The sequence below is a fragment of the Amphiura filiformis genome, chromosome 12 (assembly GCF_039555335.1).
Source record: "Amphiura filiformis chromosome 12, Afil_fr2py, whole genome shotgun sequence".
NCBI lineage: Eukaryota > Metazoa > Echinodermata > Ophiuroidea > Amphilepidida > Amphiuridae > Amphiura > Amphiura filiformis.
The window spans coordinates 30,099,365-30,122,183 of record NC_092639.1 but is presented as its reverse complement, the minus strand read 5'-3'; the positions used below and the strand labels follow the sequence as shown (position 1 = coordinate 30,122,183).

The window sequence follows — 22,819 nt, the reverse complement described above, 5'->3', positions numbered from 1 at the left end:
AAAGATTAAGTTTTCTTTTACAAACACATGAATATCCCTGGCCTACTGTATTGTTTGAGAATTGAGTCCTATGGACTCAGATGCAACTTTAACACTGTTTAAAACGGTCTCCTTTTTTTACATTATTAACCATTGTGACTGAATGCAATGACGTGTGACGCTAAAATTTGGTCCACATGTGTAAAACAAATAAGGCTACCCATATCATTTTACAGATTTGCATTTTGTCAAATAGTTTTCGATTTATTTTAAAAAATATGTAGGGGGAACTTATAAGTTGTGCACCCTATATAACGGAATGTGCTATTGACCTGATTATTTTTGCAAATCGCAGATCTCAATAATCTCTTTAAAATGCTCCACAGTGCCAAAATTGTTAGACCAAACGTTGATGCTAACCCTAGGGGGTAAAGGTTTTCTCCCATAGACTTCTGTACAAATTTTGACCCCTAGGGTTAGACACGTAAAAGCAAGATACGGTCTCAAATTGTGATATGTTGGTACTAGACATACGGCCTGTCAAACATTAAAACAGCAATACTCTACCTGCCCATTAACAAATGTCTAGTTACCCTTAACTCTAACCCTAACCCTAACCATAACCATAACCATAACCCCCTAACCCTAACCACTAACCCTAACCCTAACCCATAACCCTAACCCTAACCCTAATCATAACCCTAACCCACTAATCCTAATCCTAACCCTAACCCACTAACCCCCAACCCTAACCATAACCCCTAACCCTAACCCTAACCCACTTACCCTAACCCTAACCCTATCGATAACCCTATCCTATTCCTAATCCTAATCCTAATCCTAACCCGAACTCTAACCCCAACCCCAACCCCAACACTAACCCCAACCCTAACCCTAACCCTAACCCTAACCCCTAACCCTTACCCCTAACCTTAACCCCTAAATCCTAACCGCAAACCCTAACCCTAACCCTAACCGCAAACTCTAACCCTAACCCTAACCCTAACCCCTAACCCCAACCATAACCCTAACCCAAACCCTAACCCTTAACCCATAACCCCTAACCCTAACCATAACCATAACCATAACCCTTAACACTTAACCCCTAAACCCTAACCCTAACCCACAACCCATAACCCTACCCTAACCCCTAACTCCTAACCCTAACCCTAACACTAACCCTAACCCTAACCCCCTAACCCTAACCCTTGGTACACGCAGGAATTGTGTGACGTGCGCAGGGGGGGGGGGTACAGGCCCCAGTTTGACCTATCAGTCGGGTGAAAATGGTCATTCGGGAGAACTGATGGAGTGGTCACTGCTTGAATCAACCTTTTTGGGCGCAGTCATTCGGGGGAATAGGATCGTGTGCCCCCTCAGTCAAAATATCCTGCGCACAAGATCTACGACCAGTGAGCCACGGGAGTTTCTCGGCCCAGCCAGCGATTCCGTGCGTATGATTTGCCTAATGGGATGCATGATGGCGCAGTGGTTTTTCGTGTAAGATTTTTCGTGCACACAGAAAAATATTCACACGTTACGTAAAAAAAACCACGATGTAAAATAAATTATATACAATCTATGTCATTGCGTTTCACTACCTGGAGAGAATTGATCAAAAATGAATTCGCTCCTGAAGTTCGTATCTGTCAATGAGTTGACCAGATCACAAGGATGTCGTTATAGCTAGAGGCAGTATATAACACAAATGGGTCAATGAGTTACATAAAAATGACCTTGAGTGGTATTTAGTTCCCAGGAAGTGGTTTTTGCCTGAGGCATTTTGTGGTTAAATCTCAATCCCTCACTACAAGAGTTACAGTCATGGACAAAAGTTTGGAATAATTATTTTTATTTTTGTATCAAATGCAGCTTTCAATCATATGTGACCATCCATCTCAAACCGCTCGTAAAGTCGGCAAATTGAATTTCTAGTTACAGTCCAAAATGTGCATAAAGCTTGTATTCATAATGTACATAATAATTGTCCTACAAGTTTCTCATTTCAGTCCAGTCATATACCAATCTTTAATCCTATTGTTGAAGAGGATAATAAGCTTATACTTATAGTAAATAGCTTTAGTCTTTGTTTGCTTTGGCTAAATCCTGTTCAAGTGGTGGGTTAACCAACAATTAACAATGAGAGGACATTCCTGAACCTCGTAGACTTGGGGATGATTTGAAGTGACCGCCAATTATGACCATTTGATTTAAATACCAGCAATGTAGAAAAAGAGATATAATGTAGCGCCGAAATAATGTACCTTTTTACTGAAGGAGCAAAGTTTAGCCATAACTCCACTTCTGGATATCGTTTGAAGTCAAATGATATGTCATTGTAAAGCTTATGAAAGATATAAATAATTTTGCTAAACATGGAAAAAACCAAAATTGACCAGGGGCCGACTTTACGAGCGTTTCGATGTGGATGGTCACATATTAGGAACAGGTTTATCGTTCTAGAGTAGTGCTCAGTTGAACTTAATTGAAGATACAAATGTCCTTTGATGTTTACATCACGCAGTTTGTCAATTAAACAAAGAATTACCCGAGGAAGCTCATTACAATGGAAGGATTACACAATTGCTACACTTTTTGGCGCTCTCTGTATATCACAAAATGAGATTGAAGACACTAGCAGACTGTAATGTTTTTAAACAAAAACTTAAACTCTCACTGTGACATGTTCAGATAAGTCTCTTGTTTGAGAAAACACAACTCAATATTTGGTGTGCCCACCCCTTGCCAGCTCAAGGTCACGTACGCGACGTGGCATGCCCTCGACCAGGTTTGCCAAGGTTCCTTGTGGAATATCTCGCCAGCAAACAATGAGGGCGTGTCTAAGTTCCTGCAGGATGATTGGTTTGTTGTCCATGTTACCTAACCGCGGGATACTTCTGCACATATTTATTTAAGTTCTCTATAGGGTTCATATCTGTGCTCAAAGTCGGCCAGGCCAGGTGTTCTACATTCTCATTTTCAATTAATTCCCTCACACGTCGGGTCTGTGCGCCGTGGTGTTGTCATCTTGGATCACGAAATTGTTCACGAAGTCTCTTCTTGCAAACGGAAGCATAACTGTATCAAGGACATGCAGATATTGGTCCTGGTTCATGTGTCCTTCTAGCACGTAAAGGTGTGATTTTGACCTACTGTGAAATGCTCCCCATACTGTGATTCCATCACCACCTCCCTGGACTCTATGCAGGATACAATTCTCAAGCATGACTTGACCAACATGTCTAAGGACCTCGAATCGGCCATCTTGTCTGTAGAGGAGGAACCGGGCCTCGTCACTGAAGATCACATTACGCCAGTGGCCTACTGTCAAATTCACGTGGCTCTGTGACCAATGCAAGCGCATATGCCGATGTCTTTGCAGAGGTATCGGCTTTCTTATTGATCGTTTTGCGAGAAAACCTGCACTAACCAGTCTATTGTTCACAAGTTTCCTGGTGACAGGCCCGTTTATGGACCTCAGCCATTCTGTTCGTAGCCGAGATGCAGGCTTCGTGTGGCCATTGCGGCAAAGTTTCAGGAGAGATCACCCTTCCCTGGCGGTTGTCTTTCGGGGTTGACCTGACCTTGGTCTAGGTGTAGTAGTTACGGTCTCTCGACGTCTCTTCAAAATTTTAGAAACTGCACCTTGTGTAATTCCTAAAGCGGCACCAATATCCTTCTGTATGTAGCCGCGATTACGTATGTCAATGACGCGGGCGTATAAATCTGCGCTCAACTCGCACCCAATGATCATATTGTATACAACAGACAGATGCAACAAAGTAAAGCTGGTTTCTTCACACGATAATGCAAAAGCTTATGTAACCTTATGAATCATATCGCTAAAATAACTGCGAAAAGGCGGATGCCCAATGGTTCATTGGTCAGGCATAAGAAGCCATTGACCTACATTACGTAATGTGTGATATGTAATGGTACCAAAGACCAGGTGGATGTGAGTTCATAAGAGCAATGTCGGGGATTATAGATTACAATTTTTCAATCGATGTGGAGAGATGAGGTCCGACCAACAGCCATTATAACGAATGGTTCATGTTCAACTAATTCCAGCGGACGGTCTGTGGCTAGTAAGGAATCGTCTTTGACCATGCGCTGATCTGGCTGGTCAGGAAGATATTTAATATCCCGAATTTATAATATGCCTCCCAGTTCCATCGTATAACCGATTGCTAGAGAATATGTGTTACCATGTTTAATAAATTTGTATTTATCGTATAATAAAATGTGGCCAAATGTATAATGTGTACATAGCGTGTGGACCACAAGAATAATAATCTTCTACGGACTTGGCTACTAAGCATGTCGGGAAGGATATTGACCTATGTCAGTTATCATGTTAAAGATGAGGTCCGACCAAATGCTTGTGTCATAGGTACTTTTGTCGCTGACCGGCGTGACGCACGCGCCTTGCAGACAAACGGACACAATCGAAGCTTGTCATTGGTTAATACGTCTTGCCTGTTGCCGCTTGCCATGGAGTATGACGGGACATTCACTGTGTGCGATCATGCGTGAGAGGCAATTCCCGATAATATATTAAGTTCCCTGCTGAGACCTTGCGAGAGACCCGTGATCCATTTTGCATGGCTGACGGATCATTGATGGTAAGAAATCTTCACTTAAAAACAGGGCTATGCAAAGAAATAAAAATATTCCAAACTTTTGTCCATGACTGTATTACCGTCGATTTGGTTGAAAAATGAGGTGAGACATGATCTAATCTCTCCAGGTAACAAAACGTAATGTAAAAGTTTGTCAACAATTTTTACCTTGCCATTTTGTAAATGCTTCAAATACATATATGAACTGTAACTAGTTTACCTAGTTTGTGTAATCATTGCATGAAGTGAAGTAAAATGTCAGCCCAAAATACTTCGCTGATTGGAGAAAATTTATTTTACGTAACGTGTTATGTAAATCGACACACACAAAATACATAATTCTGGTGCAACATTGTGGTAATCCTAGTTGGGAAGTGAAATACACTTCATGTGCTTGGAGGAGACTATAGGCCCTAAGTGTTAATAATGTTGAAATTTAATGTATTAGGCTACTCATCGGTTGTTCTCTAATCCCGTAGGCATTGGACGGCAGTATACATGGTATAGCCTAATAGACCTACTTCTAGAAAAAACAATTTTTCTTCAAAAAATAGTATCAGCGTATATTGTGTTTCAAAAGCAAAATAATGTAGTCACATTACGTCTTTGCAAACGATCGCTTCAAGTGTGTTTTAGAACATGTCTTGAAAGCATGACATTCTAACAGCTTGACTCTAATCAGTATAAATCATTAAATATGTGTTCCAGCCCATATTTTGGCATATGTAATATGTTTTGTATAATTTACAGTAATTATACTTATTCCACCCGCAAGCAGCGCCCGACTTAAAGTTTGACATGATCAGGGTGATAAACTAGCATGCACAATTTGACCAAAACCCCAAAAATTATTGTCAATTATTATAGGTCCTCAAAGAGGGCGATAATCAATAAAGTGAATATGTGCAGGCGGCATAGGACACGCAACACGTGACGTACGAGGCTGGCGAAGATACAGGGCTGGCAGCCCTATTCAAAATACACGGTTAGCAATTATATACAAGTGGAAAATTAACATACTTACAGTGGGGGTACTTTGTCGTACCCCAAAGGGATTTAGAGTAAGATAATTTTGCTTTGACACCACATAACAAATTTAGAATTGTTTGTGAAGTCAAAAATGGCAATATCGCATCCGCCACCACCTGAATATGGGGTTAATGCTTGGCTGATTCTGGTTTCAAAGTACAGATCACAACTCGTGAACTTGTTGAACCATGGAAATAATAATTATATTTCCATGGTTGAACATTCGTCAAGTTGTCCATTGTGACAGGATGCTTTGTGTATAGGTGGGTTCATGGCCACAAAGGGATTGCTTTGTGACAGGGTGTCTGCATGCAAACCTACCTAGACTGTTTTTTTTACATAGTGCAATACATATCACATAAGTATATTTTTATACTTAGTAGGCTTATAGTTGTCAGTAACATTATGGACTGTAAGACTTTGAAGAGCAGACGGAGGTGTGCACTTGTTTGTGTATTTGCATGTTGTTTGATTGCATATCTAACGGTAAGTATATGGCAACAAAAACTCAGTTTTGGTGTCATTTAACATGAGCATGTTCATTGTCATCCACAGCTTGATCTCGGAGATACACAAGTAGCTAGCCGTGAAAGAGCAGTTTGAATGGAAGATGTGTCAGCAGGATTGAAACTGGTATAAAGTTGTATGTCGTCAGCATACATGTGAAATGACATTTGATATGTTTTCTGACGATGCGGCCAATACACACAGAAAATTTTTTACACAGGTTATGTAAAAAATATACATAACATTAGGTAGCATATGAACTCCCAAACAAATAGGTATTGTTTACATAACCATAAAAAATGTAAAAATAACATAGCAGATAAGTAAAAAAATACTATGGCTATTAAGTAAAATATTTACATAACTTTTATGTAGAATCTTTTTACCTCGGCTATTAGGTATTTTACTACATAATTGTTATGTATTTTTTACACAACTTATGTAAAACATACATAACATTTATGTAGCATATGAACCCCATAACAAATAGGTATTTTTCACACAACCTTGAATTTGTAAAAAAAACCATACCAGTTAAGCAAAAAAATACTTCATTATTAGGTAGGATTGGGGCTTTCTTTCTTTCTTTCTGTTTTATTTTATGCTGAAACATAATTCATGATAGATTTGAAGTCATCAGATCTTGGTCAACTGTCAGATTCGTTCAACAATACAATAATTGCATGCATGAAATATTTTATTTTGTTTTTGTTTTCCTTTTTATCAGTTCAACCCGCTATCTAGTGAATGTTCAATGTAATTTGTAAAGCATTTCTCTCTCGCATGTATTACATGTACGATACAATGCTATAATAATACACTAAGCCACTGAAATGCTTCAAGCCTAATTCCCATATTTGGTACTGTAGGACTACCTACCAAAGTAATTTCAATGCATTATCACGTCTACACCGTATTACATCGCTATCTATCTCAACACACACATTGCTATACCATACACGCAGTGTCCGGGCGCAGTACACAGTACGTACAGTATCGTACTGTAATGAATGTCGTAGCGCGTAAATCATGATCGCGGCAATACGTACGCTGCAATGTCAATTCCAATGTTGATAAATCTAGTAAATGAACCCATAAATAGCCATTTTTAATGTCTCAAAGATATCCATACATGAGCTTATCGAACGAATCTCCAGTTTGGTTCCAACTTATGACTTCGAAACCTACCTATTTGAATGATGTTTCAGGAGGCATGCGCTACACGATCACATACAAGTCGTGTCCGCCATGATTGCTTTCGGTCGGCGCTATATTCTTACCTGTAATAGGTAAAAACTACATAAACTCGGCAAAATATCTGGCCAATGTATGTTTTGCCTTTCGAATAGGTGCATTTTAAAATTACATAACAACTGGTAAAACATTTTGATGAAATTTTACTTAACCTGTGTAAAAAAATTGTCGAAATTATACACAACATCATTTTACTTGGTATTTTTTTACATAATGAAGGTCCGATTTTTCTGTGTGTAGGTATGGTATAGATCTTAAATGAGCCAGGTCCAACAATGGAGAGCCCTGTGGGAGTCCATAATTCATGTCTTGTGAGTCTGAGAAGGTACCGTTAATGCACACTTTAGTAGATCTTTCAGCAAAATATGACTTGTACCACGTTAGTGCAGTCCCAGAGAGGCCGATCTCATTTGCCATTTGACGAGTACGCGATGCTCAACCGTATCAAAAGCGGAAGATAGGTCCAACAGGACCAGGAACACACCTTGCTGATTATACAGATATGACATGATATCAGTTTTAACTTGTAGAAGTGCATTTTCGGTACTGTGTGCTGATCGGTAAGCTGATTGAAGCTCCTCACCTAGATTGTTCTTCCATATGTTCATTAATGCACCTGAAAACATGTTTTTCAACTAGTTTTCTTCTCCCACGACGAGCCACATGTATGCCCTCATTATAGCAAGGCTGTCGTTTTCTTGCGTTGCACTTACTACTTGTACTTGGGGCATGTTTGTGTAGACAGTTGGTAACAGTATCATTATAAAGAACAGTCAGTTCATTGACATCATTACTGGAAGTCATATTTGAATTAAATGATTGGGCAAGATCACTGTGAAATGAAGCATGGTCGATCTTCCTGAAATTGCGAAATGACCGGGTTTCATTGGTTGTTTCAGGTTTTTGGAGATTTAGAGTACAATGGGTCACATTATGATCAGACAGACGAACACCAACACTAGTACTCATAACTAGACGATCCTCAGGATGGGACAGAATTAAGTCTAAAGTGTTTCCTGATATGTGCGTGGGGCCAATGATGTGTTTTGCATTTCTACAAGTCACAGTGGTGTTGATACGTGGTAGCGAGTGGTAACCATCTCTAGTACATATATGTGATGCGATCAAGCAAAATCAGTCGGAACTCGGAAATATTAAATTTTCAGTTTCTTATAGGATAGTAAACGGCATTTACAAAGCTGCCTTTTGCAGAAAACCCCATTGAAATTAAACAACCAGTTCCAAAGATATGAGCAGTTAAAGAGTTTCCAAAACAACAGGAAACAAAAGAAAATATTGCCTTTGTTAGGCTATATCTCAAAATCAATATTTCCGAGTTCCGACTGATTTTGCTTGATCGCATCACATATTGTACCAACTACATCACTAATGTCACTACATCAGGCCTAATCACTTTTCAAAGAGAAAGCGTATAATATATAACTGTGTAGAAGATTACTATTACGCATCGTTTTACGGAAAAATAATCGCAGCCGGGTTACCGGCTAGGTCTTTAGATGCAATCGGATCTTTCTTCTAGTAGACACACAGCGTCATCATCCCTATATCTTCGTGTCAAAAATTGCCGTGATAGTACGATGAATCCTCTCGTTTTTGAACAGCTACGCATGGCGATTTTGTTCGAGATAGGCCGAGCGACTCAGGCTAAGCATACCATTTTACACACGATATGAGATTCCACAGAGCCTGCCACACAGTTTCTATTCTATGTTTTTTGATTTGCGCATGATCAGTATCCCATATGATATTTCTATTACAAGAAAATTTGATTTGTTGTCAGGTAAATCCCAGGTTTTATTTTTAATACACTAACTGGGAATTAAATACACTAATTAGCGGGGACCTGTATTTTGCTGTGGATATATTTTACTGCATTTTATAAGTAACGATTTTGATCTTCAAAATTAAAATGGTGATATATTCAACTGTTTGAGAATTCCAATTCTATAAAGGAACACATGTATTAGAAAATTAAACCACAAGTCATACAATACTCACCATGCCACTTTCTTTATCTGCGTCAATAATAGAATATCGATTTCAATCGAATTGAATACATCGCTCCATTTTGAGTTTGTAGTTCACCACTGAGCGATCCAGCGATCGATTGCTAGCCAATCAGATAGAACTCCTTTTCTTTCGTTCGGTGAAATACCACTCGCCCATCGCTCACCAACGGAGTATTAAGTTTATATTTATAATATAGGGTGTCGACACTGTGAGACAGGTCCATCCCAGAAAAAAAACTAAAACTTTTCCTCCATACCAGAATCACACTTGGCACATATGTTGCTTGTGTTAATCGGGATAAAAAAGCCCACGGACCACCTCGATTTTTTTCCTGAATCCAAGATCGCGCCCCAAATCACCACGTGTACAAAAAAAATCGTTATTGATCATTGATTATGTGAATCAAATGCCACCATTCGCTTAAAATGTGTACAGATTTAAAAATATACAAACTGATTAATTTCAGTCAATGTTCCATCACTTGAACCTGAACATTGCAAATGGCAGCCATTTTGAATATTTCAAGGTCAAATGATGAGACATTGACTGAAGTTAATCTGTTTGTATATTTTGCTTATACATTTTAGGCGAAAATGGTGGCATTTACTTCACATAAAGATTTTTAACCTGTACAGTACAAATGGCTACCATTTTGACTATTCATGGTCAAGTGATGAGCCATTGACTAAAGTTAATCTGTTTATATCATTATTTTACATTTACATTTTAGGCAAAAATGGTGGTATCTTCACATAAGATGTCAAAACATTATTTTTTCAATGATATTTAACCGGAACAGTGCAAATGGTAGCCATTTTGAATATTTCAAGGTCGAGTGATGAGACATTGACTGAAGTTAATCTGTTTTTATATTTTGCTTATACATTTTAGGCGAAAATGGTGGCATTTACTTCACATAAAGATGTCAAACATTATTTTTTCAATAATTTTTAACCTGAACAGTGCAAATGGCAGCCATTTTGAATATTTCATTGATTGAAGTTAATCTAATCTGTTTGTATAGCTTGCTTATACATTAGGCGAAAATGGTGGTATTTGCTTCAAATAAAGATGCCAAAACATTGGGGTTTTTTTCAACGGTTTTTAACCTGTACAGTACAAATGGCAGCCATTTTGAACATTTCAAGGTCAAGTGATGAGACATTGACTGAAATTAATCAGTTTGTATGTTTTGCTTACATTTTAGGCTAAATGGTGGCATTTGATTCGCATAAAGATGTCAAAACATATTATTTTAATGATTTATTGTGATTTGGGGCGCCATCTTTGATTCAGGAAAAAATTTGAGGTGGCCCGTGGGTTTTTTTTATCCTATAAACCAAAGCAACATGTGTGCCAAGTGTGGTTCTGATAGGGAAGTGTTAGTTTTTTCCCGGGATGGACCTGACTATAGGTCTTGATCTGCTATCGGATATCTTTCTTCTTACCTAGCCGGCTAGGTCTTGATTTGCTATTACAATCTTTCATCTTGCACAGCCGTTGTCGACGACGTCTGTGCCTTGTTTCTTACTTACTTTCTTTCTTATTTCTTCTTCTGTCGACTTTAACATTTGCTCTAGAACTGACATGCTTACAGCGATTTGACATAATTTGGTCACAACCATCATTGACTTAGCTACAGTATATGGCCCTCACGGAATTAATAAGCGCGTAGCGCGAGGGCCCTCACGGACTTAGTGAGCGTGTAACCCGAGGCGTTCAACCAGCTGACGCAATCTGTTATGTGGATAGTATATAAAAGCAACATAGCCCGAAAGTAGTGCTATCATTGACCATGCCCCTACATGTCACATGCAACTCGTGGGGTCAAGGGTCAAAAACGTGATTTCAACTCCAAATGCATCTTCTCCCATAAATTACATAGGCCAGTGACGCCACTTGCACACATCTACATCTACATCTACATCTACATCTACATCTACATCTACATCTATCTTATACTCAAAACCGTTGCCGAAGCAATATCTAATTGAGAAACAGTGCGATGGCATTGAATGAAAAAAACACATACACATATAGACACTATAATCTTACAACAACAAAAAATTTAGTTGTTACTTAATGCTGTTATGAAAGCTGAAATATTGGTGATGTTGAGAGTGTTTGGTGAGAGATCATTCCATTGAACTATTGTACGTGGCCAAAAACTGTATTTGTAACTGTTGATTCTGGTTCTCATAACTCTGTATTTAGCTGGATGGTATTGCCTAGTGTAGTCTGGTAGTCTGGTTTTGGAATTGCAAGCGATTCATGTTGTATTTTAAACATAGTGGTAAGCCGGGCTTGTTTCCTTCTTTGTTCATGTGTAGGCCATTGCAATTTATTGATGATTTGTGTTATGGAGCCCTCTGTTCTGTTGTAATTCTTTGTGACAAAGCGCGCTGCTCTGTGCTGTATCATCTCAAGACGATGGATATCCGATGATGTAAAAGGGTCCCACACAGCACAGGCATATTCTAGATGACGTCTTACAAGCATGAAGTATAGCTGTTCCTTTACCTTCTGCGGACATCTCCAAAGATTTCTACGCAAGAACCAGAGAGCTTTGTTTGCTTTAGCTATGATGTTGTTAATGTGAATGCTCCATTTTAAATTATGCGAAATGTTTACTCCAAGGTAGGGATGGTGAGAGACACATTCCAGTTCATCATTACACATCGTATATGTACTAATGAGGGGATTTTTCTTGGTTGTGATTCTGAGTGTCTTACATTTAGCTGTATTGAAGCGCATTTGCCATTTTTGAGCCCAATTACAAAGAGATGTCAAGTCACAAAGAGATGTCAAGTCCTTCTGCAGAATATCTGTATCTTGAGATGTGTGAATGACTCTGTATAGAAGACAGTCGTCAGCGAACAATCGTATTTTTATTAAACTATCGATGTGGTCTGCAATATCATTAATATATAGGAGGAACATTAAATGGCCCAATACCGTGCATTTGTTATTACCCAGTGTCCATGGGGTGTACACAGATTTGGAGTCAAAGGTCATTGGGGGTCACACCACGGCTGTGTTCGTGGTCTTAGACTACAGCTATGTCAAGAATTACTTATGTCTGAATGCAAAACGCATTTGGGCCCTAACTCCTGCCTACGTGCCTAAAAATTTTATTAGCTAAGAAAAACATAGGACAGTAACGGTATGTTCACACATGAATTGTGGTTACCCAGTTTATATGTGGTATTTTGTATTTATTTATATATTTTGTATTATTGTAAAACGAAATACCTTCAAAATGTTTCTTCTGCTTCTGCCGCAACAAAAAACGTAGCAGAGTGACGCCACTTGCATTGTAATTCATGAATTATCCAATGTCTATAAAATGTCATTAAGGGGCACTTCCGCTCCGGTCCAAATCAAAATTCCTTCAAAAAGCCAAAGTCATTTTCAGATCGAATGTCACAACAGACCCTGGTCAGTGTCACATGGCAGCCCTCTAACCAGGGTCGTAGCCTTCTTTCTTGGTCAGATGGGGCAAAATAAACATTGACGAAAAAAAAAAATCAGTTGCATCATTTTGACCCGGTATTATCGGTGGGATATGTATTTATAGCAGGTTTTTAAGAGATACTATGAAAAGGGATTTTATGTGTGCGCGAAAACTATAAATCTAATGTGTTTATTTTTCTAAATGTCCGGTTGTAACCTTTTTAAAACATACACACTGTTTAAACACATAAAAGTGTTTAGGAATAACTGAAAATATTGTTTTCCATATTTTCACGATACGATTGGTATTTTTGGAAACCTCTACTCCTAAACATCACAAGTCCAAAATAAGATCAACACTGTCCCTTTGTTTATAAGTTATCGCACTTTTAAATTTGTATCTAAACGCATCCTAAACACTTATACCCTATCCTAAACACGATGTATAGCTTGTGTTTATATTATATACAGGTTGATGTTTGATATCTAAACATGTCGTTTAGCTAAATGATAGAGCTGTAAGGTAACACTTTTCAAACACGTTTTTTAGGGGTTTAGCCAAATTGTTATTATTATCAGCAAATAGATTCATCAGGATTGTCCGTTTGAAATTATTTACAGTGTTCTAAAACAAATCCAATACATAGATAATATCGATGTTGACATACCTCATGACGTTTGGTGGTGTAACACAGCACTTTCTCATATTGAATGACCAGCTTTGACCTTTCTCGTCAGTTGCCTCCTATTGGTAGCTGTTTAGGGGGTGCTGTTAATAACGCACATGACCAGTTATTAACAGCGCCACCTACGTCAGCTACCAATAGGAAGCAAAAGTTTTGAGAAAAGTCAAAGCTGGTCATTCAAAGTGCTGTGTTAGGTGTTACAGCACGAAACGTCAGTGAGGTATGTCAACTACAGCTATTAATGTATTGGAGTTGTTTTAGAACACTGTATATAATGTTATTATTATCTACATGTACATGTACCTTTTCAGAAAAGTAAAGGTTTCATATTATTAAACCTTTTCTCCTACACTAAACAAATCCAAAAAGAAATCAACACTGTCCTTTCGGTTTTAAAGTAGTCACACTTATAAACTAAGCGACCGCTAATTTGCAAAAGTCTAAAAAAAGTCTAAAATATAACAAAAAATCACATTTTACGCCTTTTGGTCAAAAAGGTCCAAATTTAGGAAGAAAGTCCACTTTTCTCAAAATCCCCCGGGAAAAAGGTCAACTTTTTCAAAATCAGCACCCCCTCAAAAAAATCAATCCTGCGTACGACCCTGCTTACATCCGTCCTAAATATCCTAAATGAGGGATATCCAGTGTAAAAAAATTATGCGCTTTACAAATGTATTCTAGCCTACAGCATGCCACGGTCCATTCAGACTTGCTGATTCTTAAACTTTCTGGAGCTCAACATCTTCAGGCGCGTATTTAACAAAGCAGGAAATGCGACTGAACACAATTTCCGTCCGAAATTTCCCTGTTAAAGTTACAGCGCATAACTTTCGTGGCTGTCACAAGTCACAGGATGCCATGTTTAAAGGGTGACTCGGGCAATTGCAACATTATACCTTATATGTTATAGAAAAATAATATCAAGCACGAATCACGCGGTTTTATTTAAAACAAACTCATATTGGCCATAAAAACGAATAAAAACAGACGGCTCTCAACACGCGATATTCAAAAATCCCGCGCCGAAATTATCTAGTGCAATGACGTCATGGTTTATTCGTCATGGTTTATATTTTTGTCGTCAGCCTTCATTGTATTACTGGGACGGCATTGCACTCGGCGCCCGGAGATTTTGAATATCGCGTGTTGAGAGACGGCTGTATTAATTCGTTTTATGGTCAATATGAATTTGTTTCAAATAAAACCATGTGATTCGTGTTTGATAATTAATTCTCTATCATAAATAATGTTGTGATTGCCGGAGACGTCCTTTGAATCCCGTGCTGTAAATAACTCTAAGACACGTCTCCAACACTCGTTGAGCACGGAATATGTACATGTACACAGCTGCTGGAGCCTATATGTTTACGCAGCCAAAATTAACGGGAAAAAATGTAGATATGAGTCAGAATTTGTGAGTAATTGACGATTTTATGCGTTTATACTGCAGTTTAATATAAATAAACTTATATTTTGAATATAAACCCAAATATGACATTTAAAAAAAGGTCAAGTCAACTTATTTTTTAGCCTTATGTACCAACTATCCAAGTTGGGTGGGGGCTGGCACAAGCTACCACACTGTACTGGGCGTCCTGGTGAGCCTGTCCTATGGTTTTTAGGACTTTCTAACTTTTAGGACTATCTAAATTTGTTACGCTTGGGCCCAAATAAAATGTTTTGCGTGATTTATTCATTTATATCTATCGTATATGGTTTGGGCAATTTAGAATAATGCAAACTTATTTACTTCTTCAATGTGAGTTTTTCTTGTGCTATACAGGTCTGGATGACGATGCCTACACTTCAAGCTCCATTTATGTACTTCTACCTGGCACTTAGGCCTTCCGATAAAGTCACTGCTGATGACAGCGTGAGCTTGGGTGAAACAAATGCAGCGAACTGCCGTTATCATGTACTAAACAACGGCTCAATTTCGAAAGGTAGGTATACTTGTGAAGCGGGGGAGACGGGATACTTTAGGTTAATAAATGCTTATTAGAGAGATTGCGAAGAGGCGTTTACTGCTAACGCCATACGGGCTATGTATTATGCACATATCAAATGCAACCCCGGCCCCTGGGGACCCGGGGATGGTCCGGGACTTGACATCATGTGACCCGGGATTTGACTCATAATGTATCCCGGGGGGAGCCGGGTGTTGGCCGGGACTGGTATTAGACTTGACGTCGGCCAAAACCCCGGGAAAGTGGGCCGGGACTTTACCCGAGCCGGGCCGGGATTATGTCTTAACTTACCCGGGGTTTTCCAACCAGTAAAATGGGCCGTGGTTCGCTAGTAAGGATGTCCACATTTATGGGTCAAGGAATCCCTTTGCCGTACTTGAGCCGTGGATGTATATTAATAATCCACTGAGTTGATGCAAAGATCGAACATTCGCCACTCCCGTATAATCGTGGACAGATGTAAATGCAGTGATCTGTTTCTTTCATATCTTTGATGTTTTAATCATATAGACCTACATGTAGGCCCTATATCAATACGATATTCCTGGTTTATTCCCGGCATTTTCCGACCCGCCATTCATGCCTCGTAATATATTTAAAACAAGCATGCATATTAAATATAGCACTTGGTGGCACAGGGATCACCCTCTTGTCCCGTTCCCTGCCACTGCAAAGCATGAAAAATACACGAAAAGACTATTACGCGTAGATGTAAATGCATTTTCCGACCCGCCATTCATGCCTCGTAATATATTTAAAACAAGCATGCATATTAAATATAGCACTTGAAGGCACACAGGATCCCCCTCTTGTCCTGTTCCCTGCCACTGCAAAGCATGAAAAATACACGAAATAACTTAGTGGGAAAGTCGGGTGACTGGGGTCCGACATTAATATATGTAACTTAAAATTCCTTCGACGGTGTGCTTGTCCGAAAAAGGGTCATTAGACATAATAGACGTTAGTCCAAAAGTGGAAACAGTAGGCCTATATCTGAGAATTACGCTGCTCTGCACTAGTGACGAGAATCTAGGTAGCCTAATTTCGTTATCGATTTTAGATGTTCCGCAACAAGGTGAGTAACTGACGTATTTGCAATGGAACACACGTTGGCCTATATTTGAAGCGTTTGAATCCTCCCAGCATGTCCAGAGCTCGGCCGTCCATTTAGTGAAGTACCTGGGCTGAATACCAAATTTTGAGCCCGCGATATTAAAACCATATGTAGGCCTAGATCCAGGCATATATCCGATGCTCAGGGCCGGGAACTTGGGCCGAGGAATACCCGGGGTTTGCATCGGTTTGCATCGGATATTCGCCCCGGGGGGCCGGGGAGTGGCTGAGAGTTTTGCCCGGGTGGGTCCGGGACTGGCCAGGTGTTTATCCGGGACTTGAACTTTTAAACCCAAAATCCACGGCTCACGACCCGGCCATCCCCGGGTCCCCATGGGCCGGGGATGCATTTGATATGTGCATTACGACATTGTGCGGTAGAACGTCATAGTGCCATTCACATCCAAGCTAGTCTCCTACACAACCAGTTTGTGTCGGTCCTAACGCTCGTCGTTCCTAGTATGTTCGTGATAGCCCCATACAGTCTGACCCGACTCTAAACGCAATTGCAATAAGCTCATGGTGTCACTATGCTGAGACAAATATCTCTAAAGATATAGGCAGCACCCATTGATTCACCTTGGGTTGGGTGCATCGAACGCTTTTGTGAGATTTTTGCCCGAAATTATGCTCCAGGAGCATATGATCCTGGAGCATATGGGCATGGAGTAGTAAGCCTAATCAATGTATTGTTTTTTATGAGCATAAATGAACTGTTCCATTTTGAAATACAGCACTGATTTACTTACCCAAATTTGCTCCTGGAGCATATTTATGTTGCCTGTAGGCCTACAATAATGTGAATGAGAATGCTCCAGGAGCATCATACCAATGTCTCATTTTTGAAATATAGCACTGCTTTACTTGCCCATAAGTATAGTTCAACAAATTATATCAGAACTGCTCTTAGAGCATGTTTATGTTGTCTGTACGATGATGTGAATGACAATGCTCCAGTAGCTTGTTGTATCATACCAATGTCTGATTTATGAAATACAGCACTGCTTTACTTGCTTATCAAATCTGCTCCTGGAGCATTTTTATGTTGTCGTACAGTATGAATGAAAATGCTCCAGGAGCATGATGTATCATACCAGTTTTCTTATTTTGATATATTGCACTGCTTTAATTGCCCATTAAGTATTGTTTAACAAATTATGTCAAATATGCTCCTGGAGCGTGTTTATGTTGTCGTACAGTATGGATGAAAATTCTCCAGGAGCATGATGTATCATACTAGTTTTCTGATTTTGAAATGCTGTACTGCTTTAATTGCCCATTAAGTATTGTTTAACAAATTATATCAAATAGGCCCCTGGAGCGTGTTTATGTTGTCGTAAAATGATGTGAATGAGAATGCTCCAGGAGCATCATACCAAAAATAAAACATATAGCTCCCCTCAGGCTCAGCGATTCCCTATTACGAGGATAGAACACCCCGACAATTATCGATAGTTCGAATAGCTGATTTGCACTTACTGCTCCAGGACCACATGCTGATAGATTCTCATCTTCTATTGCTCTAAGCATTCAGTCCAGATTAGTGATATTTGAGTTTTGTGGGCTATTGGAAAATGAGTAGGCCTATTGTTCACCCATGTATGCTATTTGTCTAAATAACTTAACCAGGGTTTGGTGGTGGATGCCTTGGAAGTCGCCATGGTGTATATTATTGAAACAACAAGAAACAACCCCATTATCATATAAATAGTACCCTAGTACCCTTTAAAAAATTTAATATGCCTAGTTCGATTACTATCCAACAAACACAAATTAGAGAGATTGCGATTTTCCAAACGTAGACGTAGGACGTACGTTTTTACGTACGTTAACACGTACGTTTTTACGTAGCTATGTATTGCAGTGAGGCCACATACTTTACCAACGTTCGTGTTGTGGCGCTATGTCCTATTCGCTACTTGCACGGTTCCGCCATTATGCACTATGTGTGGGAGAGCCTCGAACTGGCAGCATACATGAATGGGAATTGAACTAGTCATAACGTTCTGTGTAAGGTTACATAATTCTTCCTTTCATGTATGCTGCCAGTTCGAGGCTCTCCCCGCACATAGTGCATAATGGCGGAACCGTGCAAGTAGCGAATAGTCAGTCATCTGGTGATTTGTTTTGCATGAAATCAGCCCGGGGTAGTCGGTGGGGTCAGGGATCAATAAAGGGATCTTAATCCTCTCTACGTCATACATAAATTCGCCCAGTCTCATTTCCCTAATATTAAATTTAAAAAAATGGAATTTCAGTTCGGCACAGGTGGGCCTCGAACCCACGCCGCTGCTACATACAGAATACAGAAGTCCAGCGCACTAATCCACTGGACCACATGACAGTTCGGTAGCCATATTGAATTTTAAACATATAGGCTATAGGCAACTCCAACATTGATCGGGTATAGACCACTTGACATGTGACGTCATTGCCCGGCAGTATGCGCGCGAATTATGACAATTTCCATTGTTCTTTGCCCTGCAGTGTGCGTACGCATCGTAGTTTGCTCAGGGCACGTGCATTTCAAATCGCCCACCATATTTCATATAGTACAAGAAAGCCATTGAACAGTGAGCGGTTTGTTTGAGCATATCGACAGACGAGTCCCTCGCCTTTGTTGATAAACAATGATTTCATATTAGCATAATGACAGTACTCATCAGTTAATAGCTACTTGGTGAATAGATGGGCATTATCAGCTGTCAAAGAGATGTCTTATGCAGCTGCCAATCACGATAGAGGCTTGAAAACATTTTGTTATAAACCGAAAAGTGATATAAGGACAAAACTGTGCATGTTGGTACTTGATTGTTTGGATTCTTATATGTTGAAAATCCCTTGTAGTAGTATTTTTATGTGTAGTGTATATTGTTTATAAATTATACAGCTTTTCAATTTTGGGCATTAATGCTCTGTTGCACTGTTTTCATCAACCTATTTTATCGTAGTGCATTTCTTATGTGTGTGAGCCGAAATGTCGTGGTAGATTGCAATCATGCTTTTGTTGAACTGTACTCCGCCATAACTACGGTGAAGGACACCGGTTCAAATCCTTTGTTTGGAGCCAATCAATAAAAGAATGCAGGGCCTCTATAAGTTAAGAAGTGACGTAATAATCGCAATAGATGAATACAATGTTTGAATAGATCGCCCAACCATGCCAACACAAGCAGATTGCACTAATCACCTGTGTATGTCTGCAAACATAGATTGAATACAATACAGCTCTTTTCAAAATACTAATCTTATAGGTGCGAGTGAACCGTTGCCTTGCCAGAGGTCTATACTTTGAATTTGTGTGTAAATAAATAAATAAATAAATAAATAAATAAATAAATAAATAAATAAATAAATAAATAAATAAATAAATAAATAAATAAATAAATAACCGATCAGGAATTGTGCAGATTTGAACGAGTTCCTAATGTTCCTAAAATATCTGAGCCAAACTTTCCTTGCCCTCCCCCACCCAACTTTCGACATGCAAAAAAAAGGCTTGCCCCCCCCCCCCACCCCCTATAATACTTCACCACCTCGGGGATACACAAAGTTATTGCACCACCCCTCAGCTGTACAAAAAACACATGATATTTTGACTATAACATTCGTAGAGAAACACTCGTTCTCTACGTTTCCTTTACCTAGACTCGAGGTAAAATCAGCCTATTTCAACGTGGAACCATGGTGGAACGTACGTTTTAATGCTACGTTGAGTCCAAAATGTCAAATCGCAAGGTAATTTTTTATACGCAAAGTATCACACACATTTCAATAGACAGTCTCTGCGTATGAATATTGCGTTTAAATTTAGTCCATTTTTAACACATCGCTGTACCTTTATTATAATGATTTGTTACAAACAAAAGGATCATAATAATAATTAGACTTTCCTTCGTATGTTCATTATCCTTGACTGTCTTTAACATATTGTGATATGGACAAATTTTGTGCATTTTCAACGATGTATCTACGTCGATTTCGCACGTGGAATATCTTCAAAAATAGCTAAATACGTGACCTCGCTTCGATACAGGAGAGTGGTTTTGAATAGATCAACGTACGTCCGATGTCTACGTTTGGAAATCGCAACCTCTCTATTATATTACAGAAAACGTTAAATGTCGGGTTAAAGGGTATGTAAGGGTCAAGGGTATAAAATATTTTAATAACATACAAAAAACATTTTTTCTTGCTGTAAAACATTCTAACATAAAAGACTTAAGTGTAAATGTATATAATGACCATATGGTTGACGGAAGAAGGGGGTCAGCAAAAAGCACTCGTATTAAGTCTGTCACATTCCTATGATCAACTCATTCTCCCAGTACAGTAAAAAAATCACAGTGTTTCTACTTTAAGAAAAAAGCTTAATTAAAAAATATGCATATTTCACCAATTTTGTCCGGCTTACAAATACACGATTCTTAACATATGGGTCTCCCATTCCTTTCTTCTTTCAGATTTCGTACTAATATTGTAAAATGAGATTGTCAATAGAGTTATCTTGATAATATCTGAAATATGAAATATCAGTGTTTCTAATTTTGGAAAAAAAAGCATGATGTATTTTCCCAGATGTTAGAAACACTACAACAATGTTTGCAGTGTTTACAAACACAATATTCCCTTTATAGTGTTAATACAGATTAGGACCATATGGTCGACGGAAGAAGGGGTCAGCAAAACTCACTCATATTAAGTCTGTCACATTCCTATGATGAACTTATTCTCCCAATGCAGTAAAACAATTACATTGTTTCTACTTTAAACAAACATCTTTATTTGAAAAAATATGCATATTTCACCAATTTTGTCCGGCGTACTAAGCTCTAATATACGATTCTTAACATAATATGGGTCTCCCATTCCATTCATATCAGATATTTTAAAATGAGATTGTCAATAGAGTTATCTTGATAATATCTGAAATATGAAATACCAGTGTTTCTAGTTTTGGAAAAACACTGTGATGCATTTTCCCTAAAACGTGATTTTTTTTTGCCCAAAAGGGATAAATTTGGATGTTCATTTTTTTTTTTTGGACTTCAAAGTAACATTTTATTATGGGTACATGTACAATAAACACACTTTGGCCCCACAAACGCTTAAATGAAACATTTGTGTTCTGGCTTGCTGATGCTAGAAACACTACAACAATGTTTGTATTGTTTACAAACTCAATATTTCCTTTCAACAGGCATTGAAGGCTACTCATGGAATAGATTTTTTTAAGAACTGCCAATAATCATAGGCTTAGGATTTCGCCGTAGAAGTGATGTAATAATCGGATTAACTACCATAGCAATAGAGAACCGAAGTGATGACGTCACAGAAAACATTTTTTTGCGCATTTCAGCGTTTTGAATACCATGTATCGGTGGAGCATGATGAAAGTTATGAACAAGGCCAAATGAATTTACACTGATTTCAATGGGGCTAATTAGGTATTCATGCGGCCATATCTCGGGCCCTTATGATCCGATTCCCACCAAATTTGGACTGTGGATGTTTTTCATCATGTTCTACTCAAGTATGGTCATGAAAATGCTTTAAGTAGCTCGCCCTGCACTACAAACAGATTGCACTAATCACCTGTGTATGTCAGCAAACATAGATTAAATACAATTATACCGCTCTTTTCAAAGATACTAATCTTACATGTGCGAGTGACCAGCCTTTCTTTGACATCTATGGTTCAATGCATAGGTACCGCGTGAGTGTTGTAGTGCAGGGCGATATATTCAAAATTGTATTCCTCTATTGCTATGGTAGTTAATCCCATTAATTTCTTCCCTTCATGGCTCTTGTAGGGTCAGCTTATGTTGTAATAGTGTCAAAATATCCAAGCAACCTAAATTAGTTCATTCAGTGTAATTTATTGTAGAAGTATTATTTCAATCTAGAAACACTGTAATTTTAAATATTAAAACATATTTCTTCAAAGATGTAATTTACTTCACCCGAAAATCATAATTTCCTCCCTTAATGGCTCTTGCACATGTTGTAGAGTCAGCTTATGTTATATTAGTATCAATATATTTAAGCAACCTGAATTAGTTCATTCAGTATAATTTATTGTAGAAGTATAATTTCAATCTAGAAACACTGTAATTTTAAATATTAAAACATATTGAGTAAATGTTTCTTGTAAAATAAACTTGACTTTTATTTGAAT

General features: G+C 38.6%; 1 protein-coding gene across 1 annotated transcript in view; it reads left to right on the top strand.

Annotated features, from left to right (window-relative positions):
• The first annotated feature begins 5,925 nt into the window (after positions 1–5,925).
• Positions 5,926–22,819, top strand: part of LOC140166051 (NXPE family member 4-like) — a 69,143-nt gene continuing 52,249 nt past the window's right edge. The window contains exons 1-2 of the mRNA XM_072189426.1: positions 5,926–6,116; positions 15,345–15,504. Coding sequence (XP_072045527.1) covers positions 5,940–6,116; positions 15,345–15,504 — 337 coding nt within the window. The 5' untranslated portion in view covers positions 5,926–5,939. The remainder of the gene's footprint in view (positions 6,117–15,344; positions 15,505–22,819) is intronic.